An 18290-nucleotide genomic window follows, 5' to 3' on the forward strand; every position below is an offset into this window, starting at 1 on the left:
GCAATAATAAAAGTCCAACAGGGAAAACATTCAATAACTCAGAGCTCGTAGGTCTCTGTCCCAAATCAGTTCATTAAAGTTTATACGATATGGTGTCCATGCCTAGCAAAGATTAAAAGGCCGTATATAAACTATCCTGCACGTTGTGCTGCCATGTATTTGCCAGCCTCTTCAGGCGAGTTGAGGAAAACCCTTTCTCCATGTTTATCGACGATACGAAGTCTTGCAGGGTACATCAATGTGGGATTGTGTTTCCCCAAATAGAGTTGAGACATCACCATCTTGTACTTGGCCCGCAAGGCCACCACTTCCCGACAATAATCTTCAAAGAAGTATATTGACACATCCTTGTATTTCAGATTGCCTTTCATCCTGCGTGTCTCCCGAATGATCATTTATTTTATTCTGACTTGACGTAGGACAGCCATAATCACTCTAGGTCTGCCGTTATTGTCGTTGGATCGGGTCCCCAATCTGTAACACTGATCCACCTCAGGTACCATAGGAAGGATAGTTGGTCCCAGGATTTTATGTAATTCTGTCGCAAACGCTTCAGGATGTGTGCAGCTCACGACTCGTCCAGTCCGACTATACGAATATTCAGCTTACGAGATTGATATTCCATCTCGAATATTTTAGCTTTTTGTTCTTCATTGTTTCGCTTAAGCTCAGCCGTTATATCGTTGAGATCCGTCTTGTGTTCTTTGTAGTTTCCCTTCATCTCAGCCGTTAACTTATCGTTGATCTCAGCTATGTCTTTGTAGATCAGACCGAAATTATGTTGATGTTCTTCCAAACCAGTTTCCAATGCTACGGTGCGCTTAATATGTGCGTCGGCAGCCACCCTTCGATATTGCATTCGATAGATTCTTTGATAGCATCTACTTTTTCGGCTATTTCAGTTATTATTATTATTATATCATCCATTCATTTCATTTCCCGGATGATATGTTCTGTATCTGCGGAGGTGTTTATAGCGGTTGAGGAGGAGGCCATCTCGTCAATATCCTCTGCTACTTTACGCACGTATCCCGCGACCATAGGCAGGTCCTCTGAACTTGGTTTTCGTTTTGGGTTTTCTTTCTTCGGTGACATCACGAATCTTTCAGTCAATATAGTTAGTTGATAATCTCAGTTGATATATGCATCAAGTTTTAAACGCATTGGTGGTATGTATATAAATATGTTTTTAAAACGAAAATAAAAGAAAACGGGTGAGCAGCTCTGTCACATGCGACTACTCCATGGACGGGCTATTCCGGAAGTCCAGTAGATTTCATTCGCGGTTTTTGCTGCACGCCTGGGCCCAGGAGTTCAAAACTTGTAATCCCTATCTGATTGGATCAGATTTGTATTCATTCATTTCAACTCATTATGAATTGAAAATGGGGGACCCTGATGTAAACAAGACGAAAGTCTTTCTCTGGTCTGCATCCCCTTAACAAGTGTGTATTGAGCTGTACTGTACCCATTCTGCAATCTGTTAATTAAACATTTCAAACAATCAATCAATCAATAGGGATTCAATGTTTTGAACTCCTGGGCCCTGGTGATACTACCGTACTTTTCGGACTATAAGACGCTGCTTTTTTCCCCATTGTTCGACCCTGCGGCTTATATAACGGTGCAGCTTTTGTGGACAAAACCCGAAATATTGCTTTTTTTACTGCATTGAAATGTTATTTATCTGTTCCCTTATTTGCTAAACTTAATACAACTTGTAAATGAGTTAATGTTATTTGTCCGACAGTATTGTGTCCCAATGGGAGTCATTCTCTGTAGAGGTGGGAACTTAAAGCTCAATATAAGAACGGCCATGCACCACCACTTACAGAATCGAGAAAGAGCAATCAATCCGTCAATCCTTTCCGTGTCGGGTGAGGTTTCCCGTGTTGAGTTAAATGAAGCCGCAGGCTCCACTCCTTACATATGGTAATTAAACAATAAAAACACATGCGGCTTATAGTCCAGTGCGGCTTATATATGTACACATCATTCAATTTAGCTGCTGTGGCTTATAGTCAGGTGCGGCTTATAGTGCGAAAAGTACGGTAAATCCAGATTGAACTCTGCCATTGGAAAGGGGAGATTTGGCCCGATCCATAGACCTTGGCTATAATAAGGTCATTTATAGGCCTGATATTCTATAATCATATTTCAAATTGCATGGTCCGGATGGCAGAATTCAGTACTGTATCTACAAAACCTTCTGATTAATCATCTTCACTTTATTCATTTGCTTAAATTTTTCTGTACAGAAGGTGCTGAATGAGCTCAGAGGCATGGTGTTATTCATAAAAACAATTATATAATCGGGGCGTCAGGGTGGTAACGCACTGTGGTGCAACGCTGCCGTCCCGGGTTCGACTCCCGGACCCGGCAACCTTTTCCGCATGTCTTCCCCCCTAATCTCCTCCCATCCTTCCTCTCTGCCGGACTTGTCCAATAAAGCAAAAAGAATCTACCAAAAACATAATCTTAAAAAAATGTATAATTATATTCTCCTTTGGTTCATTACAATTTACTCAAGCCTAGTAACAGACACAATATTTCTGACACTGGGAATACATTCCCTGAGATCCATAGATATCCCTAGATACCAAGAACATGCAAGTGGAGCAATCTTCCATTTACTTAGGTATGTATTTTAGGCGGATTTTCAGAAAATAGGGCTAGGGCTTAAGAGGTAAATGACTGAAACACTAACTGGTTATGCTGTACAAATCGGTTTACTTCTCAGTTTCTGAGAAAATAGTGAAAATCGCAACATAGAATTAACTTCGTAAACCTTTGAACTGCTGCGGTCACGCAAGCGATACCGGAGTCTTAAGGCGAGCACAGAAAGACTCAGAAGAAGCTTCTATTCCCAGGCCATCAGGCTGCTAAACGAACAATAAACACTATGCAACAACCATCAAATGCACACAGCACACACACCCACACGCACACACTCACTTAAACAAACAACACACTGCAGCACCCACTCTCCACACTTTAGATCACACACACACTTTATATTTATTGATAAAGGATTTGCACTACAACTCGTACACCTACTGTAAATTGTACCTCATCCCATTTCTGCCTTGCACTATATAGTATTGTATATTAGTACACTGCATAGTATATTGTATATTATATGGTAACTCAGTTACGTCTATTCTGCATCGAACATTGTACATATGTCTATACTGAACACTGTGACCTAATTTTTTTACTTCTAATTTACATGCTATACTATGTTATTTTATTTCATACTTATCTTGCACAGTCTCTGGAGCGTAACAGTAAGAAGCATTTTGTATAAAAGTATTCTGTACTTCTGTATGACAACTATTAAAGAAACTTGAACTTGAAACAATACACATACAAATTATATTTAAGATCTTTTGAAGGCCAAAAGTTCAAAAGATTATATCAAATACTTTTTAAGACCCTGCGGGAACCCTGTATTCTCAAATGTTTCTGAATGGATGATGCTGAAACTTGCTTGACACCTAACTAGCTTGGATAGATAAATGTTAGGAAAATCAGTTTTTAGCTTCTGTGCCCCTGTTTTACGATGCACTTTAAAACTCAATACTTTAGTATCTATTGGTCAGTTTAAATCTTTAATAGCCAGCCATTCACCTCAGTCTGTAGTTGTTGTAATTAATTAAAATGGTTTAATTGATCGACTTTTGTTTCTATATTGTTATATAGAATTATATATGTTATATATTCTATATCTATTATGTATTGTACCTCTAGACGTCACTGTAAATGAGAGCTTGCTCTCAATGATCTTTCGAGATTAAATAAAGATTGGATGAATGATCAATTGCCATCAAAATGTGTTACTGTCCCTGTATCATCATCTTTAGTTTCTCACATATAAAACTTTTGAAAAACATTTTTCCTTTCACATGATACCATAGCCCCACTATCCGTGACTAGAACACAGTGACCCGACTTCAGCTGCGTGGCTGGCGATCCTACCTCGAACACGGTCTTGGCGGCGTAGCCTTGCACGTCGTCGCGGTTGATGACGATCTGGATGACGCGGTACCACACCTCCTCGCTGACGTAGTCGCCGGCGATGCGAATGAGGTTGAGGATGGTGTCCACGTACCATGAGTAGTCCACGGCATACTTCTCCGCCAAGATGGCCACCTTCAGCACCTGGGGGAGGGAGTGCAGTGGATCTGCTCACTGGCGGAATCTACCACCATAAAACGACTGGGAAAATCAAGTTGATTTGATTCGTAATACATTTTATTTATTACACAGAGCGGGACGGCAATAATTAACTTGCACACATGCTCCATGATGTATACAACACACAGACAGACACACACACCATCTCCTCTCTGATGGAGTAGTCGGCCGTCTCCAGGTAGCTGAGCATCTCGGAAACGATCTGCTTGGCATTGCTACGGTCACACATGGCGTAGAGCAGGTCAGCGGCCCTCTGACGAACACTGACATCCCTCTCCGTCTGACGGAGGAAGAGTGGAGAAAGAGAGAGATTGAAGATTTTCAAACTTCGACTTTTCCAGACCTCAGTTGTTAGGAAATTGCTATAGCAAGTTGTTTTAACCGCTTAAGCATCGGATGGCCCGGTGGCGGGTCGTCACGCACTCGCGGCACTTTGCCTTCGTCTGTTGGCTCCAGGCTGCATTTTCGCCCATCAACCAATACATTGTTGGATAGTTGAATTTGCCACCTTTCGATCGTCACCCCACTTAACCTATTGCGTGCTTCCAGTCTCAATTTACAAGACGAAACATCTGACGAGCGTCATTTGACAAGCCATTCGCACAAGTGACCACGTCCGGTTTGGTCGGGTCCTGTAACAACACCGCTCCAGCCCCTGACTTTGTGTCTCCTTTTCAGCTGGAGGTCGACGCGAGTGCTGCTGGGGCTGGTGCGGTGTTGTTACAGCGACGTGCATCACCCGGTTTGCTACTTCTCTGTGAAGTTCAAGCAACATCAGCTTAACTATTCCACCATCGAGAAGGAGACGCTGGCGATGCTCCTCGCCCTCCAGCATTTTGAGGTGTACGTGGGGTCCAGCTCTATTCCGGTGCTGGTTTACACTGACCACAATCCGTTGGTGTTTTTAGCCCAGATGTATAATAGCAGGGCTGTACGTTAACTTTTTTTGCACATAGCACTGGTGCTACAGAGGTTGATAGTTTTGTAGCACAGGCCAAAATCTTGTAGCACAAGTATACAACGTGTTATATTTGTAACAGTCACAAATGTGCCTATTGTATTTGTGTTATTTAGTTGCAGTGCCATGTTTGGCTGTCATTTTCATGCTGACAAGTTCACGTCACACAGCCAGACATGTTACGTGTAAGGAATTATGGGATTTGATGTTGGATGTATGGACTCTACTAGGGGTGGGAATCGCCAGTTTCATCACGATACGATATCGATTCTTTGGACAATGATACGATATTTGCCAATATCTGCCACGATACGATGCAGGTGCCTGCAATCGATATGAGACGATATCATAACTTCATAAGCCCATTTGGACTGTGGGGGTGCTTAATGTCTGAAGGAGTCGACGGAAGGCTTCTTGTCCTCTGCAAAAGCATGCAATTGGTCCACTGATGGATACATCTTGATATTTGTCTAGTCTAGTGTGTTCATTAGATGGGTGAAATCCTCTTTCAGTGCCTCTGTGCCTGTTTTCTTAGGCAGTTAGCCTCTGGTATGTGTGCCATTAGCGTTAGCCACGCTTCTAGGCCTCTTTTCTTTTGGAAAGAATGATAAAAAAAACTTTTTTTATTCGACTACGGCTCCTTTCGATCGATTAGTCGACTATTCGACTAATAGGGGTCAGCCCTATTTGGAACTCACAACACGCAACCTAAAACCCCTTCCTCTCCCAAACTGTTCCTGCAATTGTTTTATGTTGCATGATGATCATGAATACATTTATTATGTATTGTATTTTTTATGTTTAAATATCAACATTATCTGTCCACCCTCAGTACATTTACTATCAATATATTATAATCGTCTGACTTCATCTGATCTTTTCAAACACGCACACACACACACACAGAAGGGAGAATGCCTGCCCCCCCCCCCCCTCACTATGCCCGTCTGCTGTTCTCTCTATGGCTCTGAAGAGGGTTAGCTTGGTGTTAGCTTACGCCAACGTAACGTTAATTTCGGCCTTTAACATAACGTGGTCATAAAGGAATGGCAAGGATTGCAAAGCATGTTAGATGCATTTGACCCGTTGCGGAATAAAACAGCAGGGACTTGTTTTGGGTCACAAAATAGGCACACTAGCCTTGCTATGTTGCAATGTCCGCGTTCCAGACGCTACTGCTGTGCTGTGAGCCGAGCGGATAAGAGTCGACTCCACGGGATTTTCAAAATAAGAGTATCGATATGAACCGAACGTTGCTAGCTGTCGGAGCCATAGATGTTATGGCTGGAGATGCGCTTCTGAGGTCTGGGGGTACTAATCTGATGTTGGTTAACCTGTTCCACCCGTGCGGTCCATTGGCGGACCGCAAATGACATCTGGTCATAAATGTTGTATAAAAGTAGCGATTTTTATTTCAAACGTATTCAAGTATTATCATAAACATGTCACAACCGCATGTATATTATATAAAAATAAAAAAGTACAGTAGATTACAGTAGATTTCATTATCTGTTCTTATGCACGCCTGGTGATACTAAATCCAGTGCTTACCCTATATGCATTCTGCAGCGGCGCTATAAACTAGACTATTAAAAAATTATTATTATTTAGGGCGGCTAAGTGGCGCAGTGGGCAAAGCACTCGCCACTAATGCAGGAGATGCTGGGTTCGAGCCCAGCTCTCGGCATTGCTACCAGCTTGGCAGGTCGTTCATACTAACGCAATTGGGGTGGGAAGCTCGGGTTTTAATTGTTATTTCTTTTATTAGCAATATCCATTAATTTGTCATCCATCCAGCCCGACGTTATCATTGGGAATGGGTCTGAGCTCGAAAAGGACAAATACCGCCCCCTATCGTCTCCCGGATGGTATTGCACATCATTGGATTGGATTGGGTGGGACTGTGCATCAAAAAATAAGTCCGGTCCAGGTTTTACTTCTCGGGCATGCAGTATCATTATAACAGATGGACTGAGGACACTCAGAGCAGCGTGGATTATGTGTTTTGGTGCTATAACGTTGGATCAATAAACGCGATCAATATTTGGAATGGCGATCAGGAATTGGATTAATCTTTTAGCAGAACATCTGATGTGAGGTAAGGACTCTATTTTACCAGTCTTGGGGTAATCAGATGTTTTTTTCTCCGCCATCGCAGCGTGTGTGCGTAACGTTAGGCATATCCACGGCATGGATAATCGCTTTTTCAGCCCGCTTCTCTAGCGTGGATAAGTACACATATACTATCGATAATCTAGCATTTATTTGAAAACGATTCATAAATCAGTAAAGGGCTATTATCGCGGAATTTCTCTGGAATTCTCGAAAATCTCCAAAACTATACTCGTATTCAAAACGGTATAAAACGGAAATGTACCAATGAAAAAACTATCCGTTTCGTACATGTTGACTGCAAGCAAGTCATTGATACGCAAAGGGTGTTTTAGACCCATAGCCATAATTTAAGATATAGTTTAGGCGTTCGCAAATTTCCCAAACCTCCCATTGACTTCCTTACTGGCAATATGGTCAAAGGGGCGTTGCTCTGAATGAGTTAATGTTTGGTCATTATTAGCATGGTGTTATTCACTGTCAAAGATGCAAAGAAAAATCATAATTCATAATCTCCTTTGTTTAATCACAATTTAACACATTGACTGCCACGCTTCTATCCATCAATGTATGCTCACTGCCACCAGTCTAAGCCTATGGAGATGTTCACCTTCTTTGGAGGGCTATAACTTTTTAAATTGTATTGCTAAATTGACATTACTATGGCCCATTCAACATCGATTATCTATCGTTCAGGATGTAGGAACGTTATACTTTTTCATTCATAGATTCTTCCAAAAATAGCTTCTAGAATATAAGTATGTTTTTATCGTTTTCTGCAGTAATTCATAGAACGTGAGTTATAGGCATAAACGCATATATAGATTATCAGCTGCCGTTTATTGCCGATACACGCTATATTAAAAAATTCAATGGTACATGATCGTATACGTTATGATTAATCATGCGCGGATGAAAGGGGGGGGGGTCGTTTATAATTCCGTGATAGTCAGTAAATGCTTTATGTAGTAATAAACAATCAAGCTGAAAGTAACGTTACTGTCCTCTTACCGTTCGCCGATGAGACTGGAGGAAAAAGATCCGACTTATTTGACGTCGATCGACTAGATCCATTTCCGGTTTGTATGGCGCAATAAACGCCCAAATCATATCGATTATTGAGTTATGGCAGCGATCCATTGCACGCCAGTGTGTGTCTATAGTCCCGCAACGATATGTGACTGCCGGACGGATTTCCCAGATGCACAGAGATCACCAGATCCACTTCCGGTTGTAACTCGCCCGATCATCCACCAGGCGGCGGTATTGAGGCATTGCACTGTTGTGCAGAGTCCCACTGTATCAGCAGAGGCTGGGTGGAGGAATTATGAATGCCATGGCGAAAAAATGAAATATGATCTCAATAACGTCGTACAGCGTGGTCTGGCAGAATTAGCATGGCCAGCAAACACGTCATAAGCCGTTTTTGGCGGTCAATGTGTTAAGCAAGCCTAGTAAGACACAATATTTCTGACACTGAGAATACATTGCCTGAGGTCCGTAGATGTCCCTAGATACCAAGAATATGCAAATGGCCCTTGTAGAAGTGGAGCAATATTCCATTTACCTAGGTATATATTTTAGGCAGATTTTCAGAAAATATTCCACGGGTGGAAGAGGTTAATAGGTAATAATGTTTTGCTCACGCACTGGGTTCGCTTCTATATTGCCATATTTGTAACACCATGTAAACATCAGGTTAGTATGTAACATGTGTTATTTGTATATGGTGTGTGTCACCCTTTTGATCCCTTTTTCTTTCTCCCCTTCCCAGATGCCACTCGTCTTGCTAATTGGGCTGATTGAGGAGTGGCACCTGCGGGCAGTCAGCACGGACGAGTGGTTATAGTCTGCCTGGTTCCACACATACAGGCGCCTCATTCCGTCATTGCCACTGTCCAGAGTGGAATGTGAGGTCACCTGTTATATACCACTTTGTATGAATTTCCCGTGTGGGATTCTATATATATTTGGCCTCTGTGCCTATTTTTCACTACTGTGTGGAATAATATATCTTGTTGGCCTCTGTGCCTATTCTTCCCTATTAAGGGATTACTATACATATATATTGTTGGCCTCTGTGCCGGCTACCCCTATTAACACATCCTGCACCAAAAACGAGTTTACTCGTTATTGCCCGCCAGGTAATAACGTCAACAACGAGTTTACTAATTTTTATGATAGTTATTTCCTTTTTCGCTATTGGCATTCATAATTCATCCAGGAAGGCTCCGGGATCCAGCTGGACCCTGTCTGATATTTCAACGCCTCAATACCACCGCCTGGTGGATTTTGGGCGAGTTGCACTCCACTCTAAACCGGATGTGGCGCTCTGTGCATCGGGGAAAATCCTCCGGCAGCGCTATCTTGTTATGTTGATCAAGACAAACACTCAAGTGCATTTGATCGCTTTCGAGACGCAAGAATCAATATGCTTTCGGCGTTTATTGCGTCATACAAACGGAAAATGGATCTAGCAGATCAAAATCAAATAATTGGAGTTTTTCTTCTCCAGACTCATCGGCCACAGGTAAGAGGAATCTAACGTTAATTCCAGCTTGATTGTCAATTTATTTCATTGCAATCCATCCGATCAACGTATGATGTCGTACTAAGGAAAGCCGTTACTAACAATCAAGGAATCATAAATGACCCCCCCCCCCCCTTTCCTTCACGGATGATGGAGCATAATGTATACCGAGCATATGCATTTGAATTTTTTAATATAGCGTGTATAGGAACAAAACGCCAATTGATTATGTATAATATGCGTCTGGGCCTATAACTCGCGTTCTAGGAATAACTGCTCTACAGTCTAAAAACATACTTATATTCACGACGGTACACTACTAACACAACAATGTATGAATGGAAAAATACAACGTTCCCACATCCGGAACGATAGATACCCGATGTTGAATGGGCCATAGTAATGTCGATATAGCTATAATATTTAAAAAGTTATAGCTCTGCAAAGAAGGTGAGCGACTCCATAGGCTTACAGCACTGGCAGAGAGTGGTATAAGATGGGCAAACTGCGTGGCACAGAATGTGTTAAGGGGGTATATATATATTGTTGGCCTTTAGGCCATTTTTGCCACCGTTCCCCCGTGTGGAACTTTATACTGTGTTGGCCTTTGCCGATACTTGCGTTTATCATATTACCAGTTTGTTCTCCCCTTACCTTTTTCCCTGTTTGTCAACTTGTTGTGGGTTTTATTCCCCTTTTTCATTATATAATAAATATCATTTACTTTTTGGAAAAACGCATTGGTTTGTTTCTTGCCTACCGGGACCTGTGCTAAAGCACCTTACTGGACGGGCTGGTTTCATGTACAGCCCGCTCCAGGTATATTTATATGGTCATCAGACCTTTGTACATGACACCAGTCACTGCTGATGGTGAAGATAATTAACCAGTGACCACCTTTGTAGCCAATGAAATTCTGGAGCCAACGCTATCCCATGCAGGGGCTGATTGCAACGAGAAAGGGGAAGAAGAAGTCAGGGAAGTCCTTTGTTTTGACTATAGTCAATGGAAGTGGGTGGCCATTTTGGATAATCATGCCGAATTAACGCGGGTACACACATTACAAAAACCTTTGTAAAACACACATTTTCTGTGGGATTGTTATAAAGCTCCTACCTCTCAGCTGGAACTTAAAAACAGGCATCTGGCAACAAGTAAAAAGAAATGTAAGTAGTTTACTTCAGTGTGTTCAAACCGCTTTAGCTCCATTTCATTAGCACTCGGAGTGATTCTTCTTTGTTGTGGAAGAAAGATCAGAATGTTTCCTTTCAAAAGAGACCAGACTCATGCATGTATAAAGTATAATAAATAGCTAATTACTTTGGGTATGCAATCGTCAGGCGTGTTGTGCAAAACTAGCCACATTTTTGCTCAATGCATATGTGGTTAAATGAGGCCTTCAAAATGTGGTGTGTCTCCGCTTTCTTCTCAATATTTTCGATGTCTCAGACTTTGAATATACCCGTTTTATACCTTTGACTATATGTTAGCAACATTTACTTAGCAACATATCTTTCAGGGGAAGCATTTTGTAGCACTATTGCAAGTATTTTCGTTTTTCCATACATTTACAAAGATATAAATGATAAAAAAAAATATTTCCCCCCCATCCTTTCCAGACTCCACAGGCCTGCACCTTACATATGCGTGTTTTGACTGGCCAATGATGACGACATACCTTGAGTGCATTGATGACTGTCTCGATGTGCGTCTTGACGGCCTCATGGGAGAACTCTGAGCTGGCCAGCGTACACATGCTCTCCAGGGCCAGGTAGCGCAGGTTAGTCTCCCGGTGCTGCAGGAACTGACCCAGCTGGTTACAGGCCCGCACCAGCAGGTTGGGCTCACTGGGGGAAGGTGGGAGGGGTTTGTTAGAGCAGTGGTGGATGGTCACTCTAAAGTGAAAACTCAAACTTGAAAGTGGTGCCGAGGGTAGCACCGCTAGCGGTGTAGCCAAAGAGCCGACTGGCTATGTGCAGCTGGCCAAAACATGTACTTACATTGTAATGTTCAAATGTTTTTGTTTTGGTCTGATTTGCAGGCCACACCTCAGGCTCTGCCATGAGAGGTCTATAGGTTAGGGCTTCCGTGGTTACCGCATTACCGCTATCATGTCACACAGAGTCACACAGAGTTAAGCTGAATACCGCATCACCACTGTTTTTTTTAATTGAATTTTTTATAATAATTATTATAATTGTGTATAGCCTATTTTCTTCACACCATGTGTTCGAAAGTTTCCACTCGCAGTTGTGCAGTTAACATTCTGATCGAACCCCAGAACGTGCGTTGCTGCTATACGGAAAGTTTTCGCTTTGAATTCTGCTCTTCAATCAACTCAAAACATGGATATTTTTTTTTGTATTTTATTTTTTTATTATTTTTTAAACAGACATATAAACAAACATGACAACACACGATAAGATATACAAGCATTAATTCAGTGCATATCCAATGAAATTACCATTTAGTCAAATGTCTTATACAGGATATACCCCTAATACCTGTTATCTAAAAACCTACATACATATGCTCCAGCTCGAACCCCCCCCTCCCGGACCCCCCATTGGATAATCCAAACATTATAACTTGTTCCTAACCAGACACTACCATTATATGCTAGCTTTTATTCTCTCCACCACTTCTAACCACAATGTCATTTTGGATTCATTGAGACCCAAAATTCTTGCTGTAGATATTTCTTGATAAATCACATCGAGATATGTAAGAGTCCAGACCTTCCGGCACATTTTTTCCGGTTGAAACCATCGTGATGCTATCAGCTTTTTAGCCACTGTGATACCGGATAAAACCAATCTCTTTAGCTGTGGAGGTGCTGCATGCTCAAAGACATCATTTAGCAGTAATACAGAGGGGTGTACAAGTATATCCAGAGTTAAGAGATTTACTAATTGCTGGGTCACTTCTTTCCAAAATATCTTAACTGGTGGGCAGTCCCAGTACATGTGCATAAATGTCCCTTCGTCCCCATTTATACATAGGGAGCATTTGGAGTCTTGTTTAAGACCCATTTTGTTCAGTCTTATAGGAGTTAAGTATGTCCTGTGAATATAGTTAAGATTGATTTGTTGATGGTACGGGTTACTTGATGCAAGTCGTACATTTGGCCAGGCCTCTTGCCAGTCAAAGTCTGTCTCCAGGTCTGGTATATCCCTCCTCCAGACTAAGTCTAGATGGAGGTTTTCATACGAGGCCGTTAGTAATTGATGATAAAGATCCGATACAAAACCTCTCGATGTCTCTTTCATAGAAAAATTTGTGGTATCTGTGGTGTACAATTGGTATATTTAATGGAACACTGTGAGCCTTCAAACATGCCAATAACTGTGCGTAAAAATAATATGTGGACTTGGTGAGATAAAAAAATTGCGTATTTCATTGAAACTACAAAAACCCTGTTTGTTGAAAACGTCTCCTAATGAGTGTATGCCTTGCTTTTCCCATCTAGGGAATCTTATAGGTTGTTTTCCTATCAAGAGTGCATTGTTATTGAATAAGGGAGTATGATTATGCCATTTATGTCGGGTAGAATATTTTTTTTGTGTTTCGCGCCATATCCGGATCGCATGAGTGATTATGGGGCCAAATTTCCGTTCGCATTGCTTAATTGGTAATTTGGTGTATACTATGCCCTTCAGCCTATGTGGAGCTACTATATTTTCTTCTAAATTTCTCCAGGATACTAATGCTTGGGGATCAAACCATGTTGTTAGTGGTCTTAAAGTGTACGCCTTAAAGTAGTGGTAGAAATCTGGAAATGCCATACCTCCGTCTGCTTTGTTTCTCTGTGCGGTGGATCTTTTTATACGTGGTGGTTTGTTATTCCAAATAAATTTGTATGTGGAGGAGTGTAATTCTTTCCAGTAACCCTTTGGAGGGGGTAACGGTAGCATTGAGCTGAAGAAGTTGATTCTAGGTAGGACGTCCATCTTGACTATTGATATCCGTGCCTGTACTGAGTTTTTAAGTTTCGACCACCTGACAAGGTCGTATTTGATTTTGTTTTGGATTTTTATGTAATTGTGCTTCACCGTTTGGCTTATGGTGGGGAATATCTCAACTCCCAAACATCTAAAGTGTTTTACCATCTGTATCTCTTTTGGGAGGGTTATATTTCTTTTTGCAGGGGCGTTAAGTGGGAGGAAGGCCGACTTCGGCCAATTTATCCTAAATCCCGATAGATCTCCAAAGTCCTCAATCAGCTTGAGAAGATGAGGCAATGCGGTGTTGGGGTTTTGCATGAACAGTATTACGTTGTCCGCATATAAACTAATTTTGTGTTGTGTGCCCTTGATTATGATTGGTTCTATGGATTGGGATTGTCTTATATATTGTGCTAAAGGCTCTAATGATAGATCGAATAGTCCGGGACTAAGAGGGCAACCCTGTCTGGCTGAGCGTGATACCGGAAAGATTTTGGAGATGATTGTACCCGTTGTAATCATGGCCGATGGGTCTTTGTATAATACTTTAATCATATCAATGAATCCTTTTCCTAACCCCATCCTTTCTAATACTGCCCATAGATACGACCATTCCAACCTGTCAAAAGCTTTCATTGCATCCAGGGACAGTAAGGTGTGTTGTCTTCCTTGTTGGCATCTAGTACGTGTAGTAATCGTCTTATGTTATCAGTGATCAAGCGACCTCTTATGAAGCCAGTTTGGTCCGGATGAATTAAAGACGTCATATGCTTTTGTAGTCTGATGGCTAATACCTTAGAGTACAGTTTGATATCGGTTCCGAGGAGGCTTAAAGGTCTATAACTACCGCACTCGGTGGGGTCTTTGTCTTTTTTAAGGAGGACTGTTATGAGTGCAATATTGTCATTCTTATGGAAGTTCCCCTCCTTGACAGTATAAGTATAAAATCATATTTAGTAATAAGGGTCCAATTATGTCCCAACAAGAGAGGTACATTTCTGGTGGGATACCGTCTCTTCCAGGAGCCCTACCACTTTGCATTTCAGATATGGCCTCCCTAAGTTCATCTAGTGTGATCGGTGTTTCTAACTGTTTAGCGTCATCCTCTGAAAGTTTAGGGAGGTTAATTTGATTAAGATATGTGTCCATTTTGTTTGGATCGAAGGTTGTATCTGATTTGTATAAGTTGGAGTAGAATTCTTTGAATGTCGTGTTTATTTCTTTGGGTTCTGTAACAAGTCCTTGTTGTGCTCTAATGGTAGTTATATCTGCAAATTTTGCGTCGACTCTTAATCGCATAGCTAATAGGTGACTTGGTTTGGAACCTTGGGAGTACTGCCGTTGTCTTGTGCTGCGTATTTGCATTTCAGATTGTTGTCTATATATGGCGTTAATCTCTTTTTTTAGTATATTGACTTGATTTTCCAGTCGAACGAGTTGTTGTATTGTAAAGAATTAAATAACGTTGAGTAAAGCGGTTCCAGTTCATCCAGTTTTGAGCATCGATTCTTGCGTATTTGGGAGGAAAAGCTATCAGTGAAATCCTTGATCATTCCCTTTGTCGTCATCCATAATATTCTCGGGTCCTGCACCGTATTCGTATTCATCCGAAGGAATACCGTAAGAGCTTCTTTGATTTGTGTAATGGATTCCTTGTTATTGAGCAGCATCGTGTTAAATCGCCATCTTGGGGCTCGGGTTGATAGTATACCAAATGTTCCTTTTAGGAGTAAATAACAGTGATCTGATAGTGCATTGGGTGTCATTTCCACATCGTAGTTATCAAATAGTCTCGGGGATGTAAAAATGTAATCTATTCTGGAAAAAGTGTTATATCTCGCAGATCGACAGGAGTACTTCCGGGTCGTGGGGTTAAGTGATCGCCATAAGTAATTTACACCTGTAATCTTCGACCAATCCTTTAATGCATTTGATGATTTTTTTTGTTCGCTGGAGAAGGAGGGGTTTGATTTGTCCATCCTTGGATTCCAAATGGCATTAAAATCCACACCAATTATAAATGAGTATTCGGGAAGGTCTAACATTACTCCGGTAAGTGTAGTGAAGAAATTAACTTCGTATAAATTTGGGGCGTATACCGCTACCAGCGCTATTTTCCTGTTCTTGTGTAAAATCTTAGCTATAGTTATCCGACCATCTGCATCAGACCATACTCCCTTCAATTCAATATTCAATTTCCGTCTAACGACTATGGCTACTCCCCGAGTTCTTGTTCCAAAGGAAGAGTGACTAATGCTATGATATGTGTGATAATAATGAATCTGTCTCTCTAAAATGTGCGTTTCGCTTAACAGAGCCACGTCCACCTGTTCTTTTTTCATCAGTGTGAGCACGCTTTTGCGTTTGTGTTGATTATTTATTCCACCAGTGTTCCAGATCATTATATTCAAACTAGCCATAATCTATACATGTTGTTATGTAGTTGTTGGTAATGCTTCTGGAGTGCGAAGCTACAATAGATGTACATCCAATTATTGAGGTCCCGTTGAGAGCCGAGCTTAAAAACATATATATGTACAAATAAAAATCCCCTATTCCCCCCTCCCACCGAGAATCGTACAGGACTGTGTTCCATGAACACAACCTACCCGTATAACTCCCTCCCTTAAACCACCGGATATCCCAGAATGATCCAATTATCCTTAACATTCCTATGTATACCATAGGATCTAACATTCTAAATTCTACCATAAGTAGAATGTCAACTGTGGCTTGGCCACTTTCCTGTTAAATTAAAATTAAAATAAGATAAAAATAAAGACCAAAAATAAGCTTCAATTATCATGCCATAATCACTTACATTTTATAAGAACTTGAGTAATTTATAATAACCCAAGAATAATATGGAGGTATTGAGCTGAAAAGAGAACCTCAATAAATCATAGAAAAGAGAAGAAAAAAGAAATAAAAGGAGAACATTAACTTAGATCTTTAAAGAGCTTTGATATGCTTAAACACCTATAGTATAAATTGAAGAAGTAGTGGAATATTTCCAATTAATAAAAAGCAGTTTATAAATACGTATATGCAGCATTTCCCCTGGCCATGGGTGGGCGATGATCCGTTGTGAAAAATGTTATTCCGATATGGGCCCACCGGTCCTCAGCCGGTCGCTGCTGTGGTGGGTCTGTGATTCTGCAGCTAGATGCTGTTGATTATTCCCCCGAAGGGCTTCTGGCTGTACGTCTGGCCATGTATTGCTGTTATTCCAGAATGTTCCCTATATCAAAGAATGTTTTAGATGTTCTAGATCAGTGGTTCTCAAACTGTGGTACGCGTACCACTAGTGGTACTTGGTGGTACTGCTGGTGGTACTTGAAAACATTTCCAAAAAAGCTAAAAAAAAAAAAAAAAAAAAAAAAAAAAAATTGCAGTCAGGCCACTGAACTTAGAAGCAGGCCAGGCCAGTGTTTCTGGTTGCGGCAGCGCGATAGTTAGATAATCTAAGTGGGGAACAACCAGGAGATCACTGTGACAGAGAGTAATGCAGTCTAAACAGTCATAAATCTTTAATTGAACTTCAGCCCTGATCATAACCATTTATTTTTAGATTTCTTGTAATGTCAGATAAAAAATGAAATACTCCCACTTTTCTGAAAAGAGTTTGTGTTAAATCTGACATTACAAAAAATCCATAAAAATATGTGTTGCTGCTAATCATTGACACATGCCTAGCCTGTAATAATCCCCCCCAGAAAAATGTACTTTGCATTTGATATATTGTAAATATTTTACTTTTTGTGTGTTTTTTTTAACAATAATTTGTGATGCCCATCACAAACACTGGCATTTAAAGGGTAAAAATTCAAAAATTCCTGCACCAGAATGCAGGAAATTAAGTTTTTGTAACAAAATAATTGTGTGCGTGTGTGTGTGTGAGAGAGTGTGAGAGAGAATGACGGACAATTGCTTGCTGTGTGTGAGAGAGAGAGAGATAGAGAGAGAATTAAGTACATTTGCTGAAATACAGTTGTTCTTAATTTTCTCACTTGCCATGTGAGAATGTTAGTTATTGTGTTCTCAATGCCCCTTGCATTGTATGAGTTGTGTGGAAGCGTTTGCTAGTTCTAGTGCTATCCCTTTGTACATTGTGGCTGTGTCTGACAAAAGTTAACAATAAATAATGGTATTAGGAATACATTTGCCTCCTGCGTGAACTGTGCATAGCTGAATAGACTGTATTTTAACGCCGGTCATATGGTGGTACTTGGAGAGCCAGCTACGTTCTCAGGTGGTACTTGGTGTAAAAAGTTTGAGAACCACTGTTCTAGATTATTCCAATATGTCGTTTTTACAGTGATAGAATGTTCCAGTATGTTCTGGAATGTTGTTAGAATTCCATACTCTTAAAATAAGGATCACTTCGACGCCATGTTCATCTTCTCTGTATCGTTCCAATTTTGAATCCAATATGTCCACAATAATAGAAGCCCAACGGGGAAAACATTCAGTAACTCTGAGCTTGTAGGTCTCAGGAAGGATCGCTGGTCCCAGGATTTTCTGTAATTCTGTCGCAAACTCTTCAGGG

At 41.0% G+C, this 18290-nt stretch overlaps 1 protein-coding gene across 3 annotated transcripts in view; it reads right to left on the reverse strand.

Annotated features, from left to right (window-relative positions):
- ap2a1 (adaptor related protein complex 2 subunit alpha 1) overlaps nt 1-18290 on the reverse strand; it is a 208665-nt gene that overhangs the window by 87423 nt on the left and 102952 nt on the right. For all 3 annotated transcript variants that reach the window (XM_084329593.1, XM_084329592.1, XM_084329591.1), the window contains exons 7-9: nt 11476-11644; nt 4340-4477; nt 3979-4161 (exon numbers count right to left, since the gene is read on the reverse strand). In XM_084329593.1, the coding sequence (XP_084185719.1) occupies nt 3979-4161; nt 4340-4477; nt 11476-11644 (490 nt within the window). The remainder of the gene's footprint in view (nt 1-3978; nt 4162-4339; nt 4478-11475; nt 11645-18290) is intronic.

The sequence above is a fragment of the Notolepis coatsorum genome (assembly GCF_963971535.1).
Source record: "Notolepis coatsorum genome assembly, chromosome: 14".
Lineage (NCBI taxonomy): Eukaryota > Metazoa > Chordata > Actinopteri > Aulopiformes > Paralepididae > Notolepis > Notolepis coatsorum.